The following is a 20,353-nucleotide window of genomic DNA, read 5'->3' as shown; positions in this document are numbered from 1 at the left end:
ACTCCCCGGGGTTGAGAAGTAAGCCCTCGGAGTTTTTTACACTGACATGGACAGAGACAGACCATAAGTCTCTGCGCCTGGAGCGGTTTCTTCGAGTAAAAAAAATTGTTGGGGTAAGAGAGATTGAAACGTTAAAGACCTAAGATTTTGGACTTTGGAACCGTGCCACAGATATTCCTTCTTGAAAAAATATCAGTGAGGGAAATTGTCGTGTGATATTCGAAAACGTGGATTTTCTCAGAAAAGTTTCAGGAGAATACCATCATATATAAAAAAAGGTATTAAAATATAAAGAAAATTATAAGCAATATAAATTTTTTATTAAGAATGTGTTTTTACCCGTCAATATTGTGGTTTTTGACAATACATCAGCTTCTAAAATAAAATCACACAATATTTTCAATGTATATTTATGACGTAAATCTATGCATTTTTAAGTCAAATACAAATTCAATGTTAAATCACTTATTCAAGTTAAAATTATTACATAACCATAATAAATTTAAAAACACACAAGTAAATAATTTAAAAATGCACAAAGTAAATATAAAATAACAATCACTATTGTAAAGAGGGCATTGTGCAAGTTGCAACTGTTAGGAAGTGTCCGAGTTTTTATTTTTCCGTGTCGTGCCGCTACGACTCACTGTAGAGTCCACACGCGATACTTTCCGTGTCCATGGACAGTGACACGACACGTCACATCTCAAACAATTAGACAGAGAAGACGGAGGGCGAAGATCAGGCGAGAAAGGAATTTTGGCACCAGATTGGTGGAGCGTAGGGCATCGCAGATTCAACGATGGCATTCAGGATTGCACAAGCTTCAAAAATTGAAGTTTTTCGCACCACCAAGCTTCCCCATGGCCGACCACCATCCGAATTCTGGCCGTCTTCCGCCCCAGGAGGCGTGTGGTGGTTCTGCAACAAGGGTGGTGGTGGTGGGTGGTCGACGGCGGAGGACTCCTCGGGAGAGGACGCCTACCAAGTTCTTGGGGTTGCCCCAGATTGCAGCTACGCCGAGATCAAGGCGTCCTTCCGGAAATTGGCCAAACAAACCCATCCCGACCTTCAATCGCGTGCCGATTCCACTGCCACACGAAGATTTCTTCAAATTCTTGCAGCTTACGAGGTACCTTCCATTCATTTTCCCCACCCAATGACCCAGTCCCCAAGAGGATGTTTGAATGCACTTAATTATCCGGATAAAATGGGATAAGTTGAGATTAATGCAATTCAATTCCTCTGTTTATCCCAGTAATCTGGATGATGGGGTTGTGTTACATAAAATTTAGTTGATTTCTAGGAACTGCTGATTTGAATTCAGTTAAGTTTGTCACCCATTTTACCACTTTCTTTGGCATTTCTGTCACAAAAATTATGCCAACTACAGTTATAGATGGATGGTTTTCTTTTTTCTCTTTCTTTGTTTATCTGAAATTGGAATTGTGGAAGCTTGCATTTCTTGTTAATATATGCAAATTGGACGAATTTCAGTCTGATGGTGTTGCACCATTTAAGTCATTATGTCCATGAAAGTAAAGGTTTGGACTGAAGAGAGTCTTACAAATATGAACTGCAGATTCTTTCGGACACAGAAAGAAGGGCTCATTATGATATATATTTGTTATCTAAGAAGAAACCATCACTGCAGAGGAAAACTGTGAAGGTTTCAACAATGTACATGTATGATGACCATGTAGCAGAAGCAGGACAGATACAAGTTGCGGAGTGGCTAAAACGCTACCGCCTTGCGATTCACGACATCCTGTCAGAAGATATAGTGGGGGGTTCTAGCTACTTTGAGGAACTCGAAGGCGAATTTTATGCTGCTATTCGAAAAGCGTATTTTGGTCCGCACATTGACTCCATGGATCTTCTGCCAGAGTGTTTTGAAGCTGAGGAGAGGTCTGGAGAAGAAACTGCAGAAGTGCTGCACCTGGTCTCCGGGCGCTTTCTCTTTGGATTTGTTCAGATTATCAATGAGGTTCCTGAGAGATCATGTGGTTCATTTGAAAGATTAACTTGTCTGCAATCTGTGGCTGCTAAAGTTCAGAGCTCCAGCATGCATACAAGTTCATGCACTGATTTCTCTTCAGATCATTGTTTTATCGAAGCTGGATCTTCGTTGGATGAGGAAATGACACACCAGCTGATGCTAAAGAGGAAGCATCACGAAGACGATCAACCTGATGCTTATAAAGATCTAGAATTACATATTGCTGGCAATGTGATTGCAACTGCAACTAGGGTTCCTCCCAACCAACCTCATGGAGAGTTACAAATTGAAGATTCTGACGACTGCATAAATGTATTCCTCTATGCACAACCTCATGAAGAATTTAGCTCGGCACCTATTTCAGGAAGTTCAGCTGACTCAAAGATTCTTCTAGGTACAATCACTGGACTAGGAACTAGCCCACAGGAAGGTTTATGCTCTGTCTATGACAGCGGTGGTAGAAAAACCCATATCATCATTAAACACAGGACAATGTGGGTTAGTATTCCTCTCCTTTGAAATTTACTAGTTTCATTTTTCTGAACGATGTATTTATTTGTAATGCTAGAAGTGATTATTTATATTGTATTTTGTCTCCTACCGTCTCTTTGAAAGGATAGGAACTTTTCTTAGTTCAAGAGCATAAATCCTTTTGACAATGTTGTCCGAGCAATTCGTAGCAGTAATTCCAGCATTACCAACTAGATTGGAAAGTAATTTACAACCACCAATCATGGTCATGTTTATGACAATTAGTAACGCTACCAATTTTTATTATTTGTAGATTGCATGCATATTATCCATGATAAAAATGCAGGTGCTAACTGTCTGCTGCATGCTTATTGGTGTAGATAGATTGTGAATTAAGTTAAAAATTCATAGAATTTGGTGACATAGACGTTAGTATAAGAAAAATAGATTTCTGTAACAATAAATACCTTATGTCATACTTAAATGTTCAAATCAGCCTTTACTGACAACAACCTAGACTTAACTTAAAAGTGACAAGATTGTCTGCAGCCAAAAGTGTATTGTGTCGATCATGCACTATTTATTTTGTTCCTGTTGCAAAGGATTTCTCATATTCATGGTGTCAACTATCTTTTGGCAAACAGCTGAACCTGTGTGCATTTGATCATTCACTGTCTTAAATAGCTTTTGCAGGACTCTCATGGGTGATTACTTCAATGCGTCAATTAGAAATGAGATTGCGAGATGAGGGTCTAGATGTACCAAAAATACTTGGCAGAGTAAAATCTCCCGTATTGTTGCTAGTTCTACAGTACATTCTCTCAAGAAAACCACTCATTAAAGGATATGGTCAAACATTATAAGAACAACAGGAATGCATAAAATAAATAGTAATTGATATTATTATTATTTAGGATTAATTGCATACTGTCAACATGTACTATTGTTGTGCCTCATTGATAACCACTTGAGAACTATTTAGATACTTCAATGTGATCTTATGGGGCCATCACTCATCAAATAGATTTCTTCTATGGTGGGCTTGTTTAGCATGAGAGTTATAAACTATGTCACATGGGTGCAGGTGCGGGTGCGGTTGCAGGGATGCGGCACTTCCAAAAAACCCAGGTGCGGGGGTGCGGCAAAAAAATAAATAAATAAATTATATATATATATAGTAAAAACATATTTTTTATTATTTTTACATTAAAAAATTGCAGGTCTTAATGGAAACTCAGGTTAGGGTCTGATATAAAATTTCACAAACTATACCTAGGTTCTTGTATTAATCGGATCTTCTGGTCGAACTCGACTCTTAATCGGGTCTTATTATTTATCACCATACCCGGATCTTATAGGGTTTGGTTCGGGTATGGGTAACGTTGAATGCAATAATAAAAAATATGGTCTTTTTCTTATGTAAAAACTGACACGATGGGTGTCCGTATGTAATTTCACATTATATAAAACGAAACTCAGTTCAGAAAATATCTTCACCGAAAGAGAAAGAGAGAGAGAGAGGGGCTGGGAGATTAGGGTTTGCTGCTTCCTAGTTCTTGAATTAGGCTTTTTTTTTTTGCTCTATCGCGTGCATCCAAAAGCATTGGCTTGGGTTCTTTTTCTCAAGGGATGGCTGGAATCGGTCCGTTGATGCAGGATTGGGAGCCGGTTGTGATCAGGAAGAAGACGCCCAATGCCGCGGCCAAGAAGGATGAGAAGGCGGTGAACGCCGTGAGGAGCGGTGCGGATATCGAGACCATCAAGAAGTGTGAGTCCCCGCTCGCCTTTTTTCGCTTTAGAAATCGCAAGAAATATGAGTTCCTCATCGATCACGTTTGTGTTCTGTCTTTCCTCTTTTTTTCTCACCCGTATCTTCCGATCGCCTTTTTTTCCCCTTGGAAATCCTATGTCTCATTGATATTTTCTCTTGTTTTCGGCTTCGTTAGCTCAAGAGTTAGACGATTCCATTGATAATTCGTGAATTTATTGGCTATATTCATCTTTCCAACCTCCTTTCCCCTGAAATCCGTGGAACAGGCTCTAATGATCCAAGATCTTTTTGTCCTTGATAAAAAATTTAAATTTTTTAAATAAAAAAATTAGACAAAAATGACCCTGGGTACGGTCAACGCACCCAGGGTTGGGTTGACCGCACCCGGTGCCGCACCCGCACCCGCGTCGAGTCGCATCGACGCGGGTGCGGCACCCTGCTAGCCTAATCCCTGTGACATAGGTTATAAACTCCAGATTTTTAATCACCAATGGAGTACTGCATTGTGGTTTGGTAAAATAAAACTTGAGGTATTTCAAATCTATTGGATGACATAGCATGTCTGGAAGTAGAGATGACCAGTTGAACTTTACATAAAATTTAGGCATGTGCAGAATCTTCATTGTGTATGCATATCTCAGAGTCTGTCCATATACCATTTAGAGACAATGGTAATGTATACTACAAGAAGTGAACAAATTAGGATGCACAATATTCATGAAATTGCAGTCGCATGCTTTTTCATCAGTAAGGCAAAGAAAAACCTTTGCATCTGATGAGTCACAATGGCCCAATATAAGTGCTGATAATGTTTCTGACAGATAATTTAGATGATTCTGCTTTTGAGAACTTGGGCTTGGTGCTTTATGCATGTATAAAGTTAGAGATCTAGCTTTGTAGCTATCATGTCTGGGAACTCAATAAAATATAGTCAATTTCATAATTTCAAGATAATTATTTTGATAGGAAAATGTGGTTACCTATTTTAGCAATATTGGTTTAGGGTGAAGCAATCATTGTTCACTTGTTTTAAATTTGGTACAGGTGAAGCACATGCATTGGTATCAGGTTGGTGACCATGTTTCATCTTGTGAATGCAGATGCCGGCGACCCCAACTGCCTTCCAGCAAGTATGTTGAAATATCGCTTTAATTTTTTTTTTCATATTTATTTGAGGTAAATGCATTTAGCTATGTTAACCTATTTCACTAGTCGCTCTTTCGAGAGCACATCAAATGCAACACTGTTTTATATAAACATATCAAAACACACACGTGTAAACACAGATACACACACAAGCAAACAAATAGGTCTTGTATTTATATGTAAAATTTTGATCTTTGGATCCTTGATTGTATTGTTTGTCATTTTGAGTTGCATTCACATTTCTCTAAGCATTGTGATTTAATCAACTTCATTTCCCAGGTTTTGGCTGTTTGAACCTCGTTGTGGCATGCATAACATTGGTGGTTGGTATGTTGAAACATTTGGACGAGATAACAAAGGGAGGATGGTCGCATCCAAAAGGCATTGGCATGATGTTGATATTCCTCATCTAGAGAAGGAAGCTGAAAGGTTAGTCTCATCAGAAATAGGAAAAACCATATGGATCTGTTCATTGCTTAGGCTCTCATGCTTGATTGGTGACTATGTCCTAATTTCTGCAATAAAGTGGATCATTTATGATTCTCAGAATAGGTTTCTGCCATAGTTACCGATATCACCGATATGGTTAAGAAAACTTTCTATTTTCTTAACCGTATTTTTGGTTTTTCTGTAATAACTTATTCAGCCGTTGTTTTCTAAATGCTTTCTCAACAAACTTTACATTTTCCATGCATAATATTTTATATACATATTTATGTCATTATTTTTATGGATAACAGTTTACTACTAAATCTGCAGCTGCTCTTCTAGTTAACCTTTTAAAATAGTTTATGCTAATGACATCTCACCATCCTCCATTTCGTTGGTCAAAATACCAAACCAAATCTGTCTGCGACCATAACTTTTCTAGAAAGGGAAAAGTAACGTAGGACAACTACTTTTTAATACCACTTGGCATCAACTGAGAGGTGACCAAGGACACGGTGTAAATGTAAATATAGCCTATTTAAACTTAATATTTTTAGTGCTCAACTATTAGAGTTCTTATTCTGTCATTTACTGATGCCTTCAACTATGCACAGAAGACTACATCCTGCAATGTATTTGATGGCGCTTGCATATAGAACGCTTGACCTTGAACAGGCAAGGAAGAAGCGATTGTTTGTCCGAGATGTAGTGGTACCAAAGCTGTCTAGTTTTGTAAGTTGGTGCAAGAAATTTGTGTAAAAATAGTTACCTCTTGTATATTAAATGATTGCTAATGATACCATCCTTTGACCTCTTTTACATTCCCAATGCTATGAAATTTCATGTCATATCATTTCCTACAAAATGCCATTTGTTTTGAGTGATTTCTGCCCCCGTAATCAACTTAAAGTAGCTGAGAGGTGAAAGCCAAAAGAAAAAAAAGGAAAGAAAAGAGCTAAGATTTGCTATAGTGCCAGACTCACAGCGCTTGCTAACAGTTGGATTCTCTCACCTCCTTATTTGCGACATGGTTATAAGATTTAATAGCTTCAATAGCGTAGCAGTTTTTAGGAAACCCTATGTATTGCAAATGGCTTATTTAACAGCAGCAACCAGCCCAAATAGACTGATAAATGCTAGTAGTCAGAGGCGTAGCTAGGAGGGGGCAGGACTGGGCTGTAGCCCAGTCCTGCCTCCCGAAACAGTTAATTTTTTTTTTTTTAAAAGCCCAGTCCTAGCCCAGCCCTGATTCCATATGAAATAGATTTTTATCCATTTTTTGTAGCCCAGCCCAGCCCTGACTGCAGCAAATAGTTTGATTTGTCCATATGAAATAGATTTTTATTAATAATTGCAGCCATTTTTTATTTTATCTCAAAAAAATTTTTTCGGGGGCGTTGCATGCCCCCGAACCCCCGACTATCACACCAAATATTTTTTTTTTGCTACACCCCTGTTTGCCCCCCCTCACATGAATCCTAGCTACGCCACTGCTAGTAGTAACAAAATTATTGTATTGACAGCTTAAATGCATTACACTCAAAAGGATATATATTTTTAATTTAATTGATTCAAGAACGATTACCAATTAAATTAAAAATAAGATTAAGTTTTGATCGAAAGTAGGTAAGTTTCTTTCATGTCGGACAAATAATAACCAGATTTGTGAGGATTATGACTCCTTTTGGAATATATATAGTCATTATAGCCATAGCTGTTTTTTTTAATATGAAATTACAAACTCTGTTTTGACTAAAGACAAAAGCAAGATTGGCATGTTCAATTGATTAACTCTATCTACATCAAGTCACACCACGTTGGGGTAGGAACTATTAGATACAAAAAATGGTAATCCAATTTTTCCCGACCAGTAAAATCATGAGATATTTTGACTTATTTTTCGCTTATTTAACACAATGGATTTACCTGCACCAATACATGATATTCTTTTAGTATCTCAGGGATCAGGTCTTATAGTAGGAGGTCTAGGAGTGGTATTACTTACCAATCCAATTTATTATGCCTTTTCGTCGGGATTGGTTCTTGTTTGTATGTCTTTATTTTATATTCCATCGAACTCTTATTTTGTAGCTGCTGTGCAGCTCCTTATTTACGTGGGAGTCATAAATGTCTTAAACATATTTGTTGTGATGTTTATGAATGGTTCAAAATATTACAATTATTTTCATTTTTGGTCTATCGGAAATGGGTTCACTTCAGTAGTTTGTACAAGTATTTTTTTCTCACTAATTGCTACTATCCCAAACACGTCATGGTACGGAATTATTTGGACTACACAAGATCAAACTAGATCATGGAACATGACCTGACAAGTAATGTTCAACAGATTGGGATTCATTTATCAATAGATTTTTATCTTCCATTTGAACTTATTTCTATAATCCTTTTAGTTTCTTTAGTGGGCGCAATTGCTATGGCTCGCCTTGAATAGATACTTAGAATTGGAAATAACAAACCAAATAAAAAAAGAAAATAAGGTCTTCCTCCATGTAATTGTTATCACATTGGTCCACCTAAAATTGGAATATTGTTCATCAGACATTGAAAAGTTGTTAGTTCGACGACCCATTCCAGTGTCTTTTTTGGTATTGTATTTCTGATATTATATATGGATTGATAATTGAATTCTATTCAGTAGAGTCTTCTAATTAATCGAATCAGTTGAACCGTTGTTCATATTGAAATGAATCGAGATTGACGAGTTGGTCAATGATGCTTGAGCATGTACTTGTTTTGAGTGCCTATTTATTTTCTATTGGTATCTATGGATTGATCACAAGTCGAAACATACTTAGAGCACTTTTGTATCTTGAACTTATATTGAATGCTGTTAATATGAATCTCATAACATTTTCTGATTTATTTGATAGTTACATCATGAGAGGAAATAAGACTGCAATTCCTATCTATTTAAGAAGATCTTCCCATTTACAATATTGTCCGCCTGCTAATGCTCTGTAAAACCGATCTCTGCAGTACACAGGCCTACCATCAGCAGCAGCAGCAGCTGCTGCTGCCAGGTCATCATCATTTATGACCTCCACTGGCAATCTTAGCAACTCCTCTCTTCTGCATTTTTTCATATCGATATCACTGGAATATTTTAATGGTAAGCAAAAAGAAAGGAACTGACTTTTAAGAGGTTCAAACAAAGATACCTTATGCTGGTTTTCGTCTTCGGATTTGAAACACTTGAACTGTTTCCATCTGTCATAAGAGCAGAGTGTATGAAATCCTCAAGTGGATTGGCAAATATGAACAGTGATACAGCTGTCACAAGCAGCACACCAGTGCCCAACAATGTTTGCTTCAACAACTTTATTACTGGTTTGACCTGGATGAACAAATTACTTGCAATGAACTCATCATCGCAAACAAATTTGGAAGCATGCATTGAGACAGAAAGCAAAGAGAAATCCAAAGCATCTTGACAATGAATAGGGTGGTTTGCACACTAGTATTTGGGCTATCATAAGACTAGATTCTTACCTTGTAGGTTCCCAACAATCTATCACGAGCTAAAACCTATATCAGATAAAATAAAATGTCATGATCAACAAGATCAAAACATTTAGCACATGGGAAGTATGCAAAATCAATTCATTCAATCTCCTTAAAACATAATCACTGAGGATATACTATCTTATAAGGAATGTGAGGACATTTTTAAGAAACCAATAATCATAAATTTTTATTTGATCATGAAAGTAGCAATAAAAAGAAAATGGCAGCACTAATCAATCGGGTCATAGAAACATATGGTTCAAAGTGTATGTTTACTGGAAGGGCTATTTACTTAAACAAGTTAAATTATGGGATGAGACCTAAGCATTCTTGTTGCCATTTGCTTCAGCAGGTTGATAGGCCAGCAGAATGGAGAATATACATGGAATATGCATTCAAGGCTACAAGTGAACCATCTCCTGGAAATGTTGTCACTACTACATTTCTAAATCAACATTATTCTAGGAGAAAACAGGAGCTAATGCACCTAATTAATTAACTAGATTAAGTATCACTGCATGGTGAAAACAATCGTTCAAACTGAAAGCTAAACCAATATGTGCAGAACATCTTGAATTAGCAGAGATTACAAACAAAGAAAAAAATATTCAGCAAATGGAACTTCCTAAGCATCATAGTATTCTTTTTTGCCCACTGGTAAATAAGTGATCGTTCTGATAGCGGGCTAACAGTGTATGAAGTATTCTTCGCCGCATTTACATGTAAAATCAACATATAGAAATGAGGTGAGATATATTAGCGTGAGGTCCAAACGTGAGGATCCAGATCACATCAGACCCAACGTGATCAGACCAGACTGGTCCAGATCCAGATCACGTCAGATCTGGATTGGTCTAGATCCAGATCATGTTAGATTTGGATCACATCAGACCCAGTTGTGCTTCTAATGTGGTTATTGTATTTCTATTATATTTACTTAAATGCCCCTCATTAATCTCCTTTGTATTCTACGTAAATGAGGGTATTTTTTTGTCTTTGATGTATTTTAATTGTAAAGCAAATATAAGTTACAAGAGAGGCACGATTTTCCCATATTGGGAATCATGTGTGTTCAGCCCAAAACCCTATTGTCTTCTCTTCTCTCTGTAGGGAATTCTGGAACCCTAAATTTAACATGGTATCTGAGCCATGATCCAGAGCCAGGCTGAAAAATCTTGGTGAACTTCGAGATTCTATCTCTCTTCCTCTAGGTAGTAGTTGATTCTTCTAATCCCCTTCCTTTTGCCTTTCTTTCTTTATTCTTCCTCAAATCTGTGTTTCCTCTTGTTTTGTTTTCTCCTCAAATATGATTTCTTTTCTCTTATTATTATTCCTTCTTAAATCAAATATGCTTTTGGGAGAATTCTATTTCTTGAAACCTTGGGTTATTTTTTTTCAATAGATCCTCGTTAAATCGTGCTTGGGTCACGATTTTGATACTTCTTTCTGTTTTATTTCTTCTTTGTTAGATCTGAATCATCAAACCTGAGAATCAGTTTGACGTCAGCCTACATCTCACGTTCCTCGGTTTGTGACAATCAGGAAAGATCAAGTTCAAGTTAATCTCAATATATTGAGCTGAAAACAAAATTTTATTTGAGGCAAATCGTTGATTGTTAATCTCACGTTTTATTCTGCAAAATAAAAAAATGTGACAAATTATTGCATCTATTGTTGCCGATTTTCTGCAATTCCTTTTTGTCGAGTGATATTGCTTCTCATTGTTTATTAGCTGCCTTGATTTAATCTTCCTACATTGTTCCCTAATTCATCTCTTATGGATTCAAGTTCTTCTTCAGGATCCATCTCTGCCAATTTTCTCGATCAATTGATTTCTGAAAAAATAAATAATTCCAACTATCATACCTAGAAAAAATAGACTGTTCCTTTTATTAGGAGCCAGAATCTTGTTGGTCACCTAAATGGATCAGTAGTCGCCCCACCTGAGTTTCTTATGCAAGAAGATAAAGATGACAAAGGGGTTGTCACCGCAATGAAAATTGTTCGTAATCCGATGAAGTATCAAGCCTTAGTTGCCTATATTACTTCCACTTTATCGGAGGAAGTATTGGTGGGAATACCAGATGATTGCACTGCCGTGGTGTTGTGGAATATATTGCATCAGACTTATTCCTAAATTTCAGAGGCCAAGATTATGTATCTAAAAAGTGAGTTTCAGATGTTGAAAAAGCAAGCATCCATGTCTATTATAGAGTATTTAATAAAATCAAATTCGTCACAGATCAGCTAACATCAGTTGGATGCCAAGTATCTGAGAAAGACAAAATTCAGCAAGCTCTAGTTGGTTTGGGACCTGAGTTTCATTTGTTGTCCACTACTTTGCAATATGTCGTGATTGTTTTTTATTTTGATGATCTGAAGGCTAAACTCCTTAGCTATGAGATGTCATTAAAGAAGGTGTCAAACACAAATAAGGCTAAAGCAGACTCCCATGAGATATTGTTTACAAGATCCTTTTCAGGCCGTGGATGCAGAGGAGGACGTGGTAGAGGCAAAGGTTATAATCAGGGAGGACGATGAATTCTTCCTACTAATATTCCTTTAGAAGGAAGAGGTATCTCTAATAACAACATTCCTACTTGCTATGTTTGCAAGAAGAAGGTTCATATAAAAGCAAAGTGTTGGTTCAAAGATGATCTGAGATATATTCCTGAAGCTAGAGGCAAGCTTGTGCTTAGAGATCAAGAGTATAATAGGGGGAAAAGTGGCCCTGACAAGGAGCTTTTGTTGACTGCACTTTCTGAACTTAGATTCAAACAAAATGATCAGGGTGTTTGATACATTTATTCAGGAGTCGCCAACCATATTACAAGTGATGCAGGTAAATTCTCCAAATTAATTTCTTATTCTGGTAAAAATAGCATTATTACTGGAGATGGTAGATGCCACCCTATCACACATTCTGAAGATGTCCTCATTCCTTTGTCTCACCCTATCCAGTTGTCTGATGTATTGTGTTCTCCCAATATAAAAAAAATAGTCTCTATTTTTAAACTTGTCGATGATACCGGTTCATATGTTGAATTTGCTCCATCTTCTGTGTATGTTAAGGATCTTCAAACGAGGAAGACGTTCGTTGAGGGAAAAAGGTATGGCAACATATACGTTTTCAGAGAAGATCTCTTGGTTGCACGAACTACTTTAGATGGTCACTCGAAGACTGAATCCTCTGCGTGTGTCTTCAGTATTTCAAAGTCCGGTCAGTCAAATGTTTAACATAGTAGGTTAGGTCATTTGGTGGAGTTTTTATTGAAAGATTAGTCTCAAATAAATTGTTGCCTGAATCTGTCCTGGGTGAAGAGTCTCATGATAGTTTGTGTCCTAGTTGTCAAGTTTGTAAGTCATGTTCTGCCTTTCAATTCGTATAATAAGAGGGCTTCGAGATCATTCTGATGTATGGGGACCATCTCCACTTCTCTCTTCTTCTGGTAGCCAATATTATGTTTCATTTATCGACAACTACTCTCGTTACTCTTGGATATTCTTCTTGAAGCATAAATCTGAAGTCTTTGGTGTGTTTAAGAATTTTTGTGCCTATGTTTGTACCCAATTTTCATTAAATATTCTCAATTTTCAGTGTGATGGTGGTGGTGAATATTCGTCAAAAGAATTTATTGCATTTTTACAGAATAATGGAATTAGTCGAAGAGTTTTATGTCTGCGGACACCTCAACAAAATGACATTGCTGAAAGAAATCGTCATATTGTGGAGAGTACAATGTCCATGATTCATGAAAGTAAAATTTCCAAAAGCTATGGACTACGACATTTCATACAACTGTTTATACTATAAACAGATTGCCCACGAAACTTTTGCAAAATAATTCTCCATTTTTTATGTTGTTCGGGAAGCATCCAAATTATGATGAGTTGAGAACTTTTGGTTGTATATGTTATGTTCATATGGACAGCCAACTGAGAAACAAATTTCAGGATAAAGTCCATGTTTGTCATTTGGTTGGATATGCGGATGACTACAAAGACTATAGGTGTTTTGATCCCAAGTCAGAAAAAATTAAAATATCTAGAATGTTGTATTTGATAAGTGCAATTTTTCTAATGATCAGTGCAACCAGCATATTTTACAGAATAGGAGCAATGTCGAAGTATATCAGCCCTAGCTAGGTGACAACCTATTTACACCAATGAACAATAGTGTACAATAGTCAAATCATGATTCTAATCAAGTTCATGATGTTTTAGAAGAACCTCCAGCTGAATCGGATCATGACATAGAAGCTCACTCAGATAATGCATAGATCGTATCAGGTAGATTCAAAGAAGGATGTGTTTATACAAGACGCAATCAAAGCCATCAGTAGTTGGCCTTGCAAGATAAACAACAATCGTTAGATCAAGAAAATCAACTCGAACCAATAAGAAAATCAAGCCGGGTGAGACATCCAATTGAAAGATGAGTAACTTATGAAAATTTTAGCATTGACTTTCAATGTTTCCTCACTCAGATTGAGAAACAGTAGGAACCCAAAACATTTCAACATGTATTGTAGTCCAATAGGTGGATAGAAGCCATGAATAAAGAAATGCAAACCTTACAGGACTTGGGAGATAGTGAAAAGACTACCTGATAAAAATGTAGTTGGGTTGAAATGAGTATATAAAATAAAATACAAGCCCAATAGTACCATCGACAGATACAAATCTTGACTAGTAGCGAAAGGGTTCACTCAGGAGTACGAGCATGATTATGATGAAACCTTCAGCTTTGTTGTTAAGATAGGCACCATTCGGATCATTCTTTCTCTAGCAGTTGAGCACGAGTGGAAACTAAGTCAATTGGATGTTAAGAATGCCTTTTTACATGAGCATCTTAAGGAGAGGTTTATATGAAGCAGCCACCAGGATATAATGAGGATGATCCAAAGGCTTATGTTTGCAGGTCAAAAAGAACTATCTATGGGTTAAAACAAGCTTCGAGATCTTGGTTTAATAGTTTTTCTGATGCAATTCAAGGTTATGATTTTACTCAATCTCCATTAGATCATTCACCCTTTATTTACAAGGGTAACAATCTTATTACTGTGTTACTCATTTATGTTGATGATATAATTGTTACCGTTGTGATGAACATGTTGAAGTGAAAAGATTCTTAAATAAAAGGTTCAAAATGAAAGATCTCAGTCTGTTGAGATACTTTCTTGGAATAGAGGTAGATCGACAAGATGGCTCCTATTTTGATTCAACACAAATATATGATGGATCTCTTAAATAAAATGGGCATGAAGGATTGTAAACCGGCTGCAACTCATATTCTTATTCACCAGAGATTGAGAGCAAATGAAGGAGAACTATATCATGACCCCACACAATTTAGAAGCATAGTGGGGATGCTACAGTATCTTACATTTACTCATCCAAATATTGTTTTTGTCGTGAACCAGGTCTTACAATTCATGCATCAACCTCGACTTCCACACATGGAGGGTGTGAAAAAGATTCTAAGATATTTAAAGAGAACCGTTGGAGATGGCTTGCTTTACAGGAAAAGAGCAACACATGAAGATACGATAATGGTCACGACTTATTTAGATGTTGATTGGGCAGGTGATCCTGATGAGAGAATGCCTATTTTTGGATATTGTGTTTTTCTTGGAAAAAAACTGGTTTCATGGAGTGATAGGAAATAAAAGGCTGTTGCGAGGTCCAATATAGAGGCAGAATATCGTTCCATGGCTGCAGTCATTGCTGAAATAACTTGGATCAGACATACGCTGTATGATTTGTGAGAACTTATTCCCAAATCAGTATTGTTACGTGATAATCAAGGTGCTCTCAAATTTTCAGTAAATCCCATCCATCATGGGAAGATGAAGCATATTGAAATTGATCAACATTTTATTTGTCAAAAGGTGAAAGATCAAGAAATAGAGACCAGATATGTTCGGACTAAAGAACAAGTTGTTGATTTACTCACAAAAGGCCTCACGAAGAATATATTTTGGTACTTAAGAAACAAATTATCCATGATTGATAACAATGTACAACTTGAGAGACGCTATTAGCGTGAGGTCCAAACGTGAGGATCCAGATCATGTCAGACTCAGCATGATCAGGGCCAGACTGGTCCAAATTCAGGTAACGTCAGATCTGGATCGGTCCAGATCCAGATCACGTCAAATCTGGATCACTCAGACCCAGTTGTGCTTCTAATGTGGTTATTGTATTTCTATTATATTTCCTTAAATGCCCCTCATTAATCTCCTTTGTATTCTATGTAAATGAGGGTATTTTTTGTCTTTGATGTATCTTAATTGTAAAGCAAATATAAGTTACGAGAGGCACGATTTTCCCATATTGGGAATCGCGTGCAGCCCAAAACCCTATTGTCTTCCCTTCTCTCTTCTGGGAATTCTGGAACCCTAAATTTAACAAAATACACTTGAAAAATAACTAGTTATCAGCTTCTAATTAACTAACTTAAGAAAATCAAGCTTATGATGAGATGTAACAGGGGATTTCTAGGATTTAGAACTTAAAATAACTGCTGTTAACTACCGTTAACATCAATTGAATACAAGATGCAAGCCAACTGACATGGAATATCTTTTGTGAGATGACCTCCATTTAGTAACTAATGGAGGATCCACAAGCATATCTCCTTTTGTGCCCTCAATTTTCACAGAAGATGCTTACCTCTGGTGGTTTAACCCACATTTGTCCATCATACCATCCGCTCTCTTCATAGGGTATTACTGCTGAGAGCAGCCTGTCACCAACATAGCTCCATCCCTGTGGGAGTAAAACTATTGAAATTTGTTAAGTTTTCTCATTGTTACTTCCATGAATGGCAAAATATAGGTACAAAAAGATAAATTATTAGCTTTAGAAGTTTAGTAGAGGATTTCATCAAATTTTGTTATCATTTCTTTAATGTTGTTGAATATGCACCTCATAGTAGTTTGGTCATGATAATACCTAGTCCTAGCAGTTTAATCATGTTAATCATAACCATGGGCTCGTTGTTCAGAGTGTCTCAAGTGATGTTCTTTAGATGGAAAATTATTTCATCAGAGATTAGCCTACTACAGAATGGTTTTCTCAGTATCAAAACTTCTATGTATGTCAGGAGGCCTACTTAGTTGCAGATAGATTAACTAAGAAATAAACTTAGTAGCAAAGATTTGATGGTACGAAATCCTGTTTCAGCATAGAACACAGGAGCTCACTAGAGCTGTAATATTCTCCCATAGTTGGTGGATGAATTGTCTAACAGTGGTGCAAATCTCAATTGGCTGATTAAGGTTGTTCAAAAGCATTTTTGCACCTAATGGCTTGATAACTGAGGACTAAAATCATTTGTGCATCTACTGCTGGCTACTTCAACATGATTATGACTTGCAAGCAACTATGTAAATTCATTGATAGAATTGATGATTGAAGACTTCTGCTCGGAAAACCTTTACTACATGGTATTCATGATCCATGATGAAATGTGGCTTGAATGTTAGGCCAGGAAGCATGCATACCAGATATATGCGCAGAACAACTAGCGACACCAGAAAAAGTGTCCCAGCTCCTGCAGTTAGCAAAAACTTGAGAGGATCCTGCAATGTCAAATGGAAGGTGTGTAAATTAAGTGGGTATGATAAGTATGAGGGACTATTAACAAAAGAATAATTATGGAATTCAACAGGTATATCATTTGGGATACAAGTGTTATAAAGTAGCCTTATAGCTGCATTGTGATGTTTGACAGTAAGCATGGAGTTGGTAAAACCAGCTCGAAAAAGAGTATTACATGTGCAGACTGTGGATCCACAGATGTTAACATGATATATTATTACGTGTTTCTAAGAAAGTTCAAAACACCAAAACTATTGCAGAGAACAATTTTTCAGTGCAGTCTCAATATTAAACACAAACAACGAGTTCAAATGGTCTTATATTAGTAAAATAGGAGCTTTTGATAGTTCAATTTTAAAACTTCAACAAAGATAAAACGACATACAGCAAAAGCAATCTCTCCATATGAAGATGATGCTCTTACATGGACATCTCCATCCATAAGAAACAACATGCTTTTCCATTGTATATTCCAATTCTAAATATCTAAGAGAAAATATATATGTAGCAGAAAGATAATGAGCATTATGAATTTTGCAAATGCAGATGTTTCTGATATTGAAGTAACCTGCCTTGGAAGAACCAAAATGAAGTATTCAATCAATAATTACTGCAGATGGTTTTACCAAAACTTGCACTCAATAAAGAACTCTTCCTTTCTGTGCTTGGTGGATGAAATCATTATAATATGTGAAAAAGAAAGGGGCAGTTTACATATACGGGGTGTTTGCATGTCGCTGAAGGAGGCTCCACACCTCAATCCGCACAGAGCCTCCTTAAAAGTAAATGAATCGGAACCCCCCAGAGGGAAACATTTCCTTTGAATAGGGGGGGTCATACGTTGAGTTTGGGGCTCCTTTTTTCTCGAGGAAAGGGAGCTCCACGATTGCGTTGCCGTAATGGGCCCCGCGAAAACACATCAAAAGCCCCAGCTTTCCACCGCAAGCAAACGCCCCCATAAGCAGCTAATGAATGACAAATTTATGTCTAAGCGCCTCGGTTTTCAAATGTTTAAGATAAACATCTACCTTTTCAAGAAATCACTCAGATGACTTCCTGAATTACTTTTTTATATCAACAAATTTTAGTTAACTGTTTAAAATGACACGTTTTAACCTTTCTTTTTCTTAAAACTATTGAATTCGACTTTTGTAGCTCCTCAGTTTTCTGTAGTTACAGTTAAGGGCAAACAAGCAATTTTAGAGGATAAAAGCAACACAGGTGGCCATCTTAAAATATTTAAAAACTAAATAGCTAAATGTAGATTCACCATACATTAGGTGCCCCATATGTAAAATACCCCAAAAAATAAAATCATAGCGCAGGAGATAACTACACAAACCAATTTCCAAACACAGGAAGCCTCCACAAATTCCCAAAAGATACCTGAGAAGGATCAAAGCTAGCAGAAGAAATTGGAGCACCAAGAACAGCAAACGCCACCAACCAAAGCCCACCAAGCCGAATGAAAAACAGCCCAGGGCTGAGCTCTGCCCATGAGTATAACAACCCATCTTTTAGAGATGAATATTCGTTCACCTACAACCAATATGTGGTGGACATAACAAATCTCCAATCAAATCGCCAAATATGAACCAATGAACTAAATAATTCAATGCTTAAACATGGGAAAACACACACCTACCGGCCTCTGCTCAAATGGGACCTCAATCTCCAAACCAGGCTCCCAATTATTTCCAACGAAACCTCCATTCTTCTCATCCCTCAACGCTCTGCTGACGTTTACATCCCAACGTTTAGGCCCCAACTTTTTGGTTGGTTGCAGGAGACAATCATAAGTCCCACGCCTGCAAACACTCCACTGTCTTTTACATCCCACACCACCATCTATCAAACTGCAAATCTTTAGCCTGAGTGTCATTCTCTACTTCCTTTTGGCTCTCTCTACCTAATTTATTTCCTTTCTACACCTTGCTAGTTGAGAGAGAGAGAGAGAGAAGCGTATTGGTACAAAGATTGGCCATTTATGAACTCAAATTCGGTTGGGTTTTGGCCATGCACATTTACTTGGCGAGAAAAATATTATGTGGGCTCCACATATATCATCTTGGACTGTCATATTATCGGTTAATTTGTGGCTGGTACAGCAAGTGTTTGCTGGGTTTGTGCTAGCAACATGGCTGGGAAGAAGCCTAACGTGCCAAAACCACTGCCACCACGCCTTGTTGCCATGCTTGCAGGATGCTGCGCACGCGTTTGCACGTGTGCTGCTCAAGGTTCATGAAATGAGGATATGACATATTCGCCCACAAAGGCTCTGCTCCAGGTCAGCTAACATCTAGGGGCGCGTTTGTGTGTCACTAAAAGTGGGCTGTTTTTCGCCCGAAAAACCCTCTAACGCATACCAAAATACAGACTGCACGTAGGTTTTTCGCAGAAACGGTTCCTGTAGGGGGGTCCGATTCCATTTCCGAGGCAGACGTTTCCATGCACCCCCTTCCGTCCGTGACATGCAAACGCCTCCTAAAGGTGGCCATCAGGCCGGGTGCCCGGGTATCCAGCCCGTTAACTGGGTCAGGCCCAAACCCAAGCCCGAGTATAAGTGACTCGGGCTGAGCCTGTTGGACTCTTATCCGGCCAGCCCGATGGCCACCCCTATTGACATTCCAAGTTGAAGTTGAAGAGAGCTCACTAGCGATGCAAATGGGTCGGATCCAAGATGGAGGTTTTGCAATATGGGTCGGATCCAAGATTGTACTTTTTGCTAAACAAAAAATTATTATCAATAGAAAAAAAAAATGACGTGCTGTGAAGTATGTTGCTATTGACTAGCACTGTGCTTAGGGGTGTCAACAGGTCGGGTTTACCTGGTCCCTATCCGTACCAAACCCTATAGGGTTTGGGTAGGGTGATAAATAAGAAGACATGATTAAGACCTGGGTCCAGCCCTGAAAGTCTGATTAATACATAGATCTGGATATAGTTTGAGAAATTTTATACCAGACCCGGGCCTGACCCAAGCTGTGATTAAGACCTACAATTTTTTAATGTAACAATGATAAAAAATATTATTTTACCAGTTATGGCCCGGATCTGATTCATATAGTTCTTATCGGGTCTGGGTATGGTTTCTCTTATAATGGATTTGATTAGACTCCAGTCCAGACCCAATACCATACCAGAAAATTAGGGCCAGAACTGATTCTACCTGAGTTTGAACCAAACCGACCCATTGACACCCCCCAACTGTGCCAATCAACCTCGATGTGATGAAGCTCTAGGCTATGGTGGTTACTAGGGGGCGTTGTAGGTGGGATACTCAAATGGATGCAATCTTCTCCTGTGTAAACTGAGATGATGCGGGTCCCTAAGATATGTTCCTAAGTTGCTCCAACACTCTAGCCCCTGGACTTGTAGAGTAGTCATTACCCTTTCTCACCAATTGG

At 37.7% G+C, this 20,353-nt stretch overlaps 2 protein-coding genes across 5 annotated transcripts; one reads left to right on the top strand and one right to left on the bottom strand.

Annotated features, from left to right (window-relative positions):
• Positions 1-95: 95 nt before the first annotated feature.
• Positions 96-6,630, top strand: LOC149838906 (uncharacterized). 3 transcript variants are annotated; one of them, XM_090007838.1, is made up of 5 exons: positions 96-1,132; positions 1,655-2,497; positions 5,286-5,371; positions 5,667-5,816; positions 6,431-6,630. In XM_090007838.1, the coding sequence occupies exons 1-5, from the start codon at positions 803-805 to the stop codon at positions 6,573-6,575; spliced, it is 1,554 nt and encodes a 517-aa protein (XP_089863964.1). In that variant the 5' UTR covers positions 96-802; the 3' UTR covers positions 6,576-6,630. The 3 variants fall into 3 exon arrangements, with proteins under 3 accessions (XP_089863964.1, XP_089863963.1, XP_089863962.1); XM_090007837.1 differs by having other exon boundaries at positions 1,583-2,497; positions 6,434-6,630; XM_090007836.1 differs by having other exon boundaries at positions 1,583-2,497.
• Positions 6,631-8,711: 2,081 nt separating this feature from the next.
• On the bottom strand, positions 8,712-18,886 carry LOC149838905 (protein CONSERVED IN THE GREEN LINEAGE AND DIATOMS 27, chloroplastic-like). Of its 2 annotated transcripts, XM_090007839.1 has the most exons (7): positions 18,592-18,886; positions 18,333-18,485; positions 16,850-16,927; positions 16,017-16,112; positions 9,327-9,362; positions 8,996-9,171; positions 8,712-8,906 (listed from the first exon to the last, which is right to left on the bottom strand). In XM_090007839.1, the coding sequence occupies exons 1-7, from the start codon at positions 18,826-18,828 to the stop codon at positions 8,744-8,746; spliced, it is 939 nt and encodes a 312-aa protein (XP_089863965.1). In that variant the 5' UTR covers positions 18,829-18,886; the 3' UTR covers positions 8,712-8,743. The 2 variants fall into 2 exon arrangements, with proteins under 2 accessions (XP_089863965.1, XP_089863966.1); XM_090007840.1 differs by lacking the exon at positions 9,327-9,362.
• Between the last annotated feature and the right edge of the window lie 1,467 nt (positions 18,887-20,353).

The sequence above is a fragment of the Nuphar pumila genome, chromosome 5 (genome assembly GCF_984573655.1).
Source record: "Nuphar pumila chromosome 5, dmNupPumi1.hap1.1, whole genome shotgun sequence".
In the NCBI taxonomy this organism is placed as follows: domain Eukaryota; kingdom Viridiplantae; phylum Streptophyta; class Magnoliopsida; order Nymphaeales; family Nymphaeaceae; genus Nuphar; species Nuphar pumila.
The sequence above is the reverse complement of the archived record's forward strand: the minus strand, read 5'-3'. Positions and strand labels throughout refer to the sequence as shown.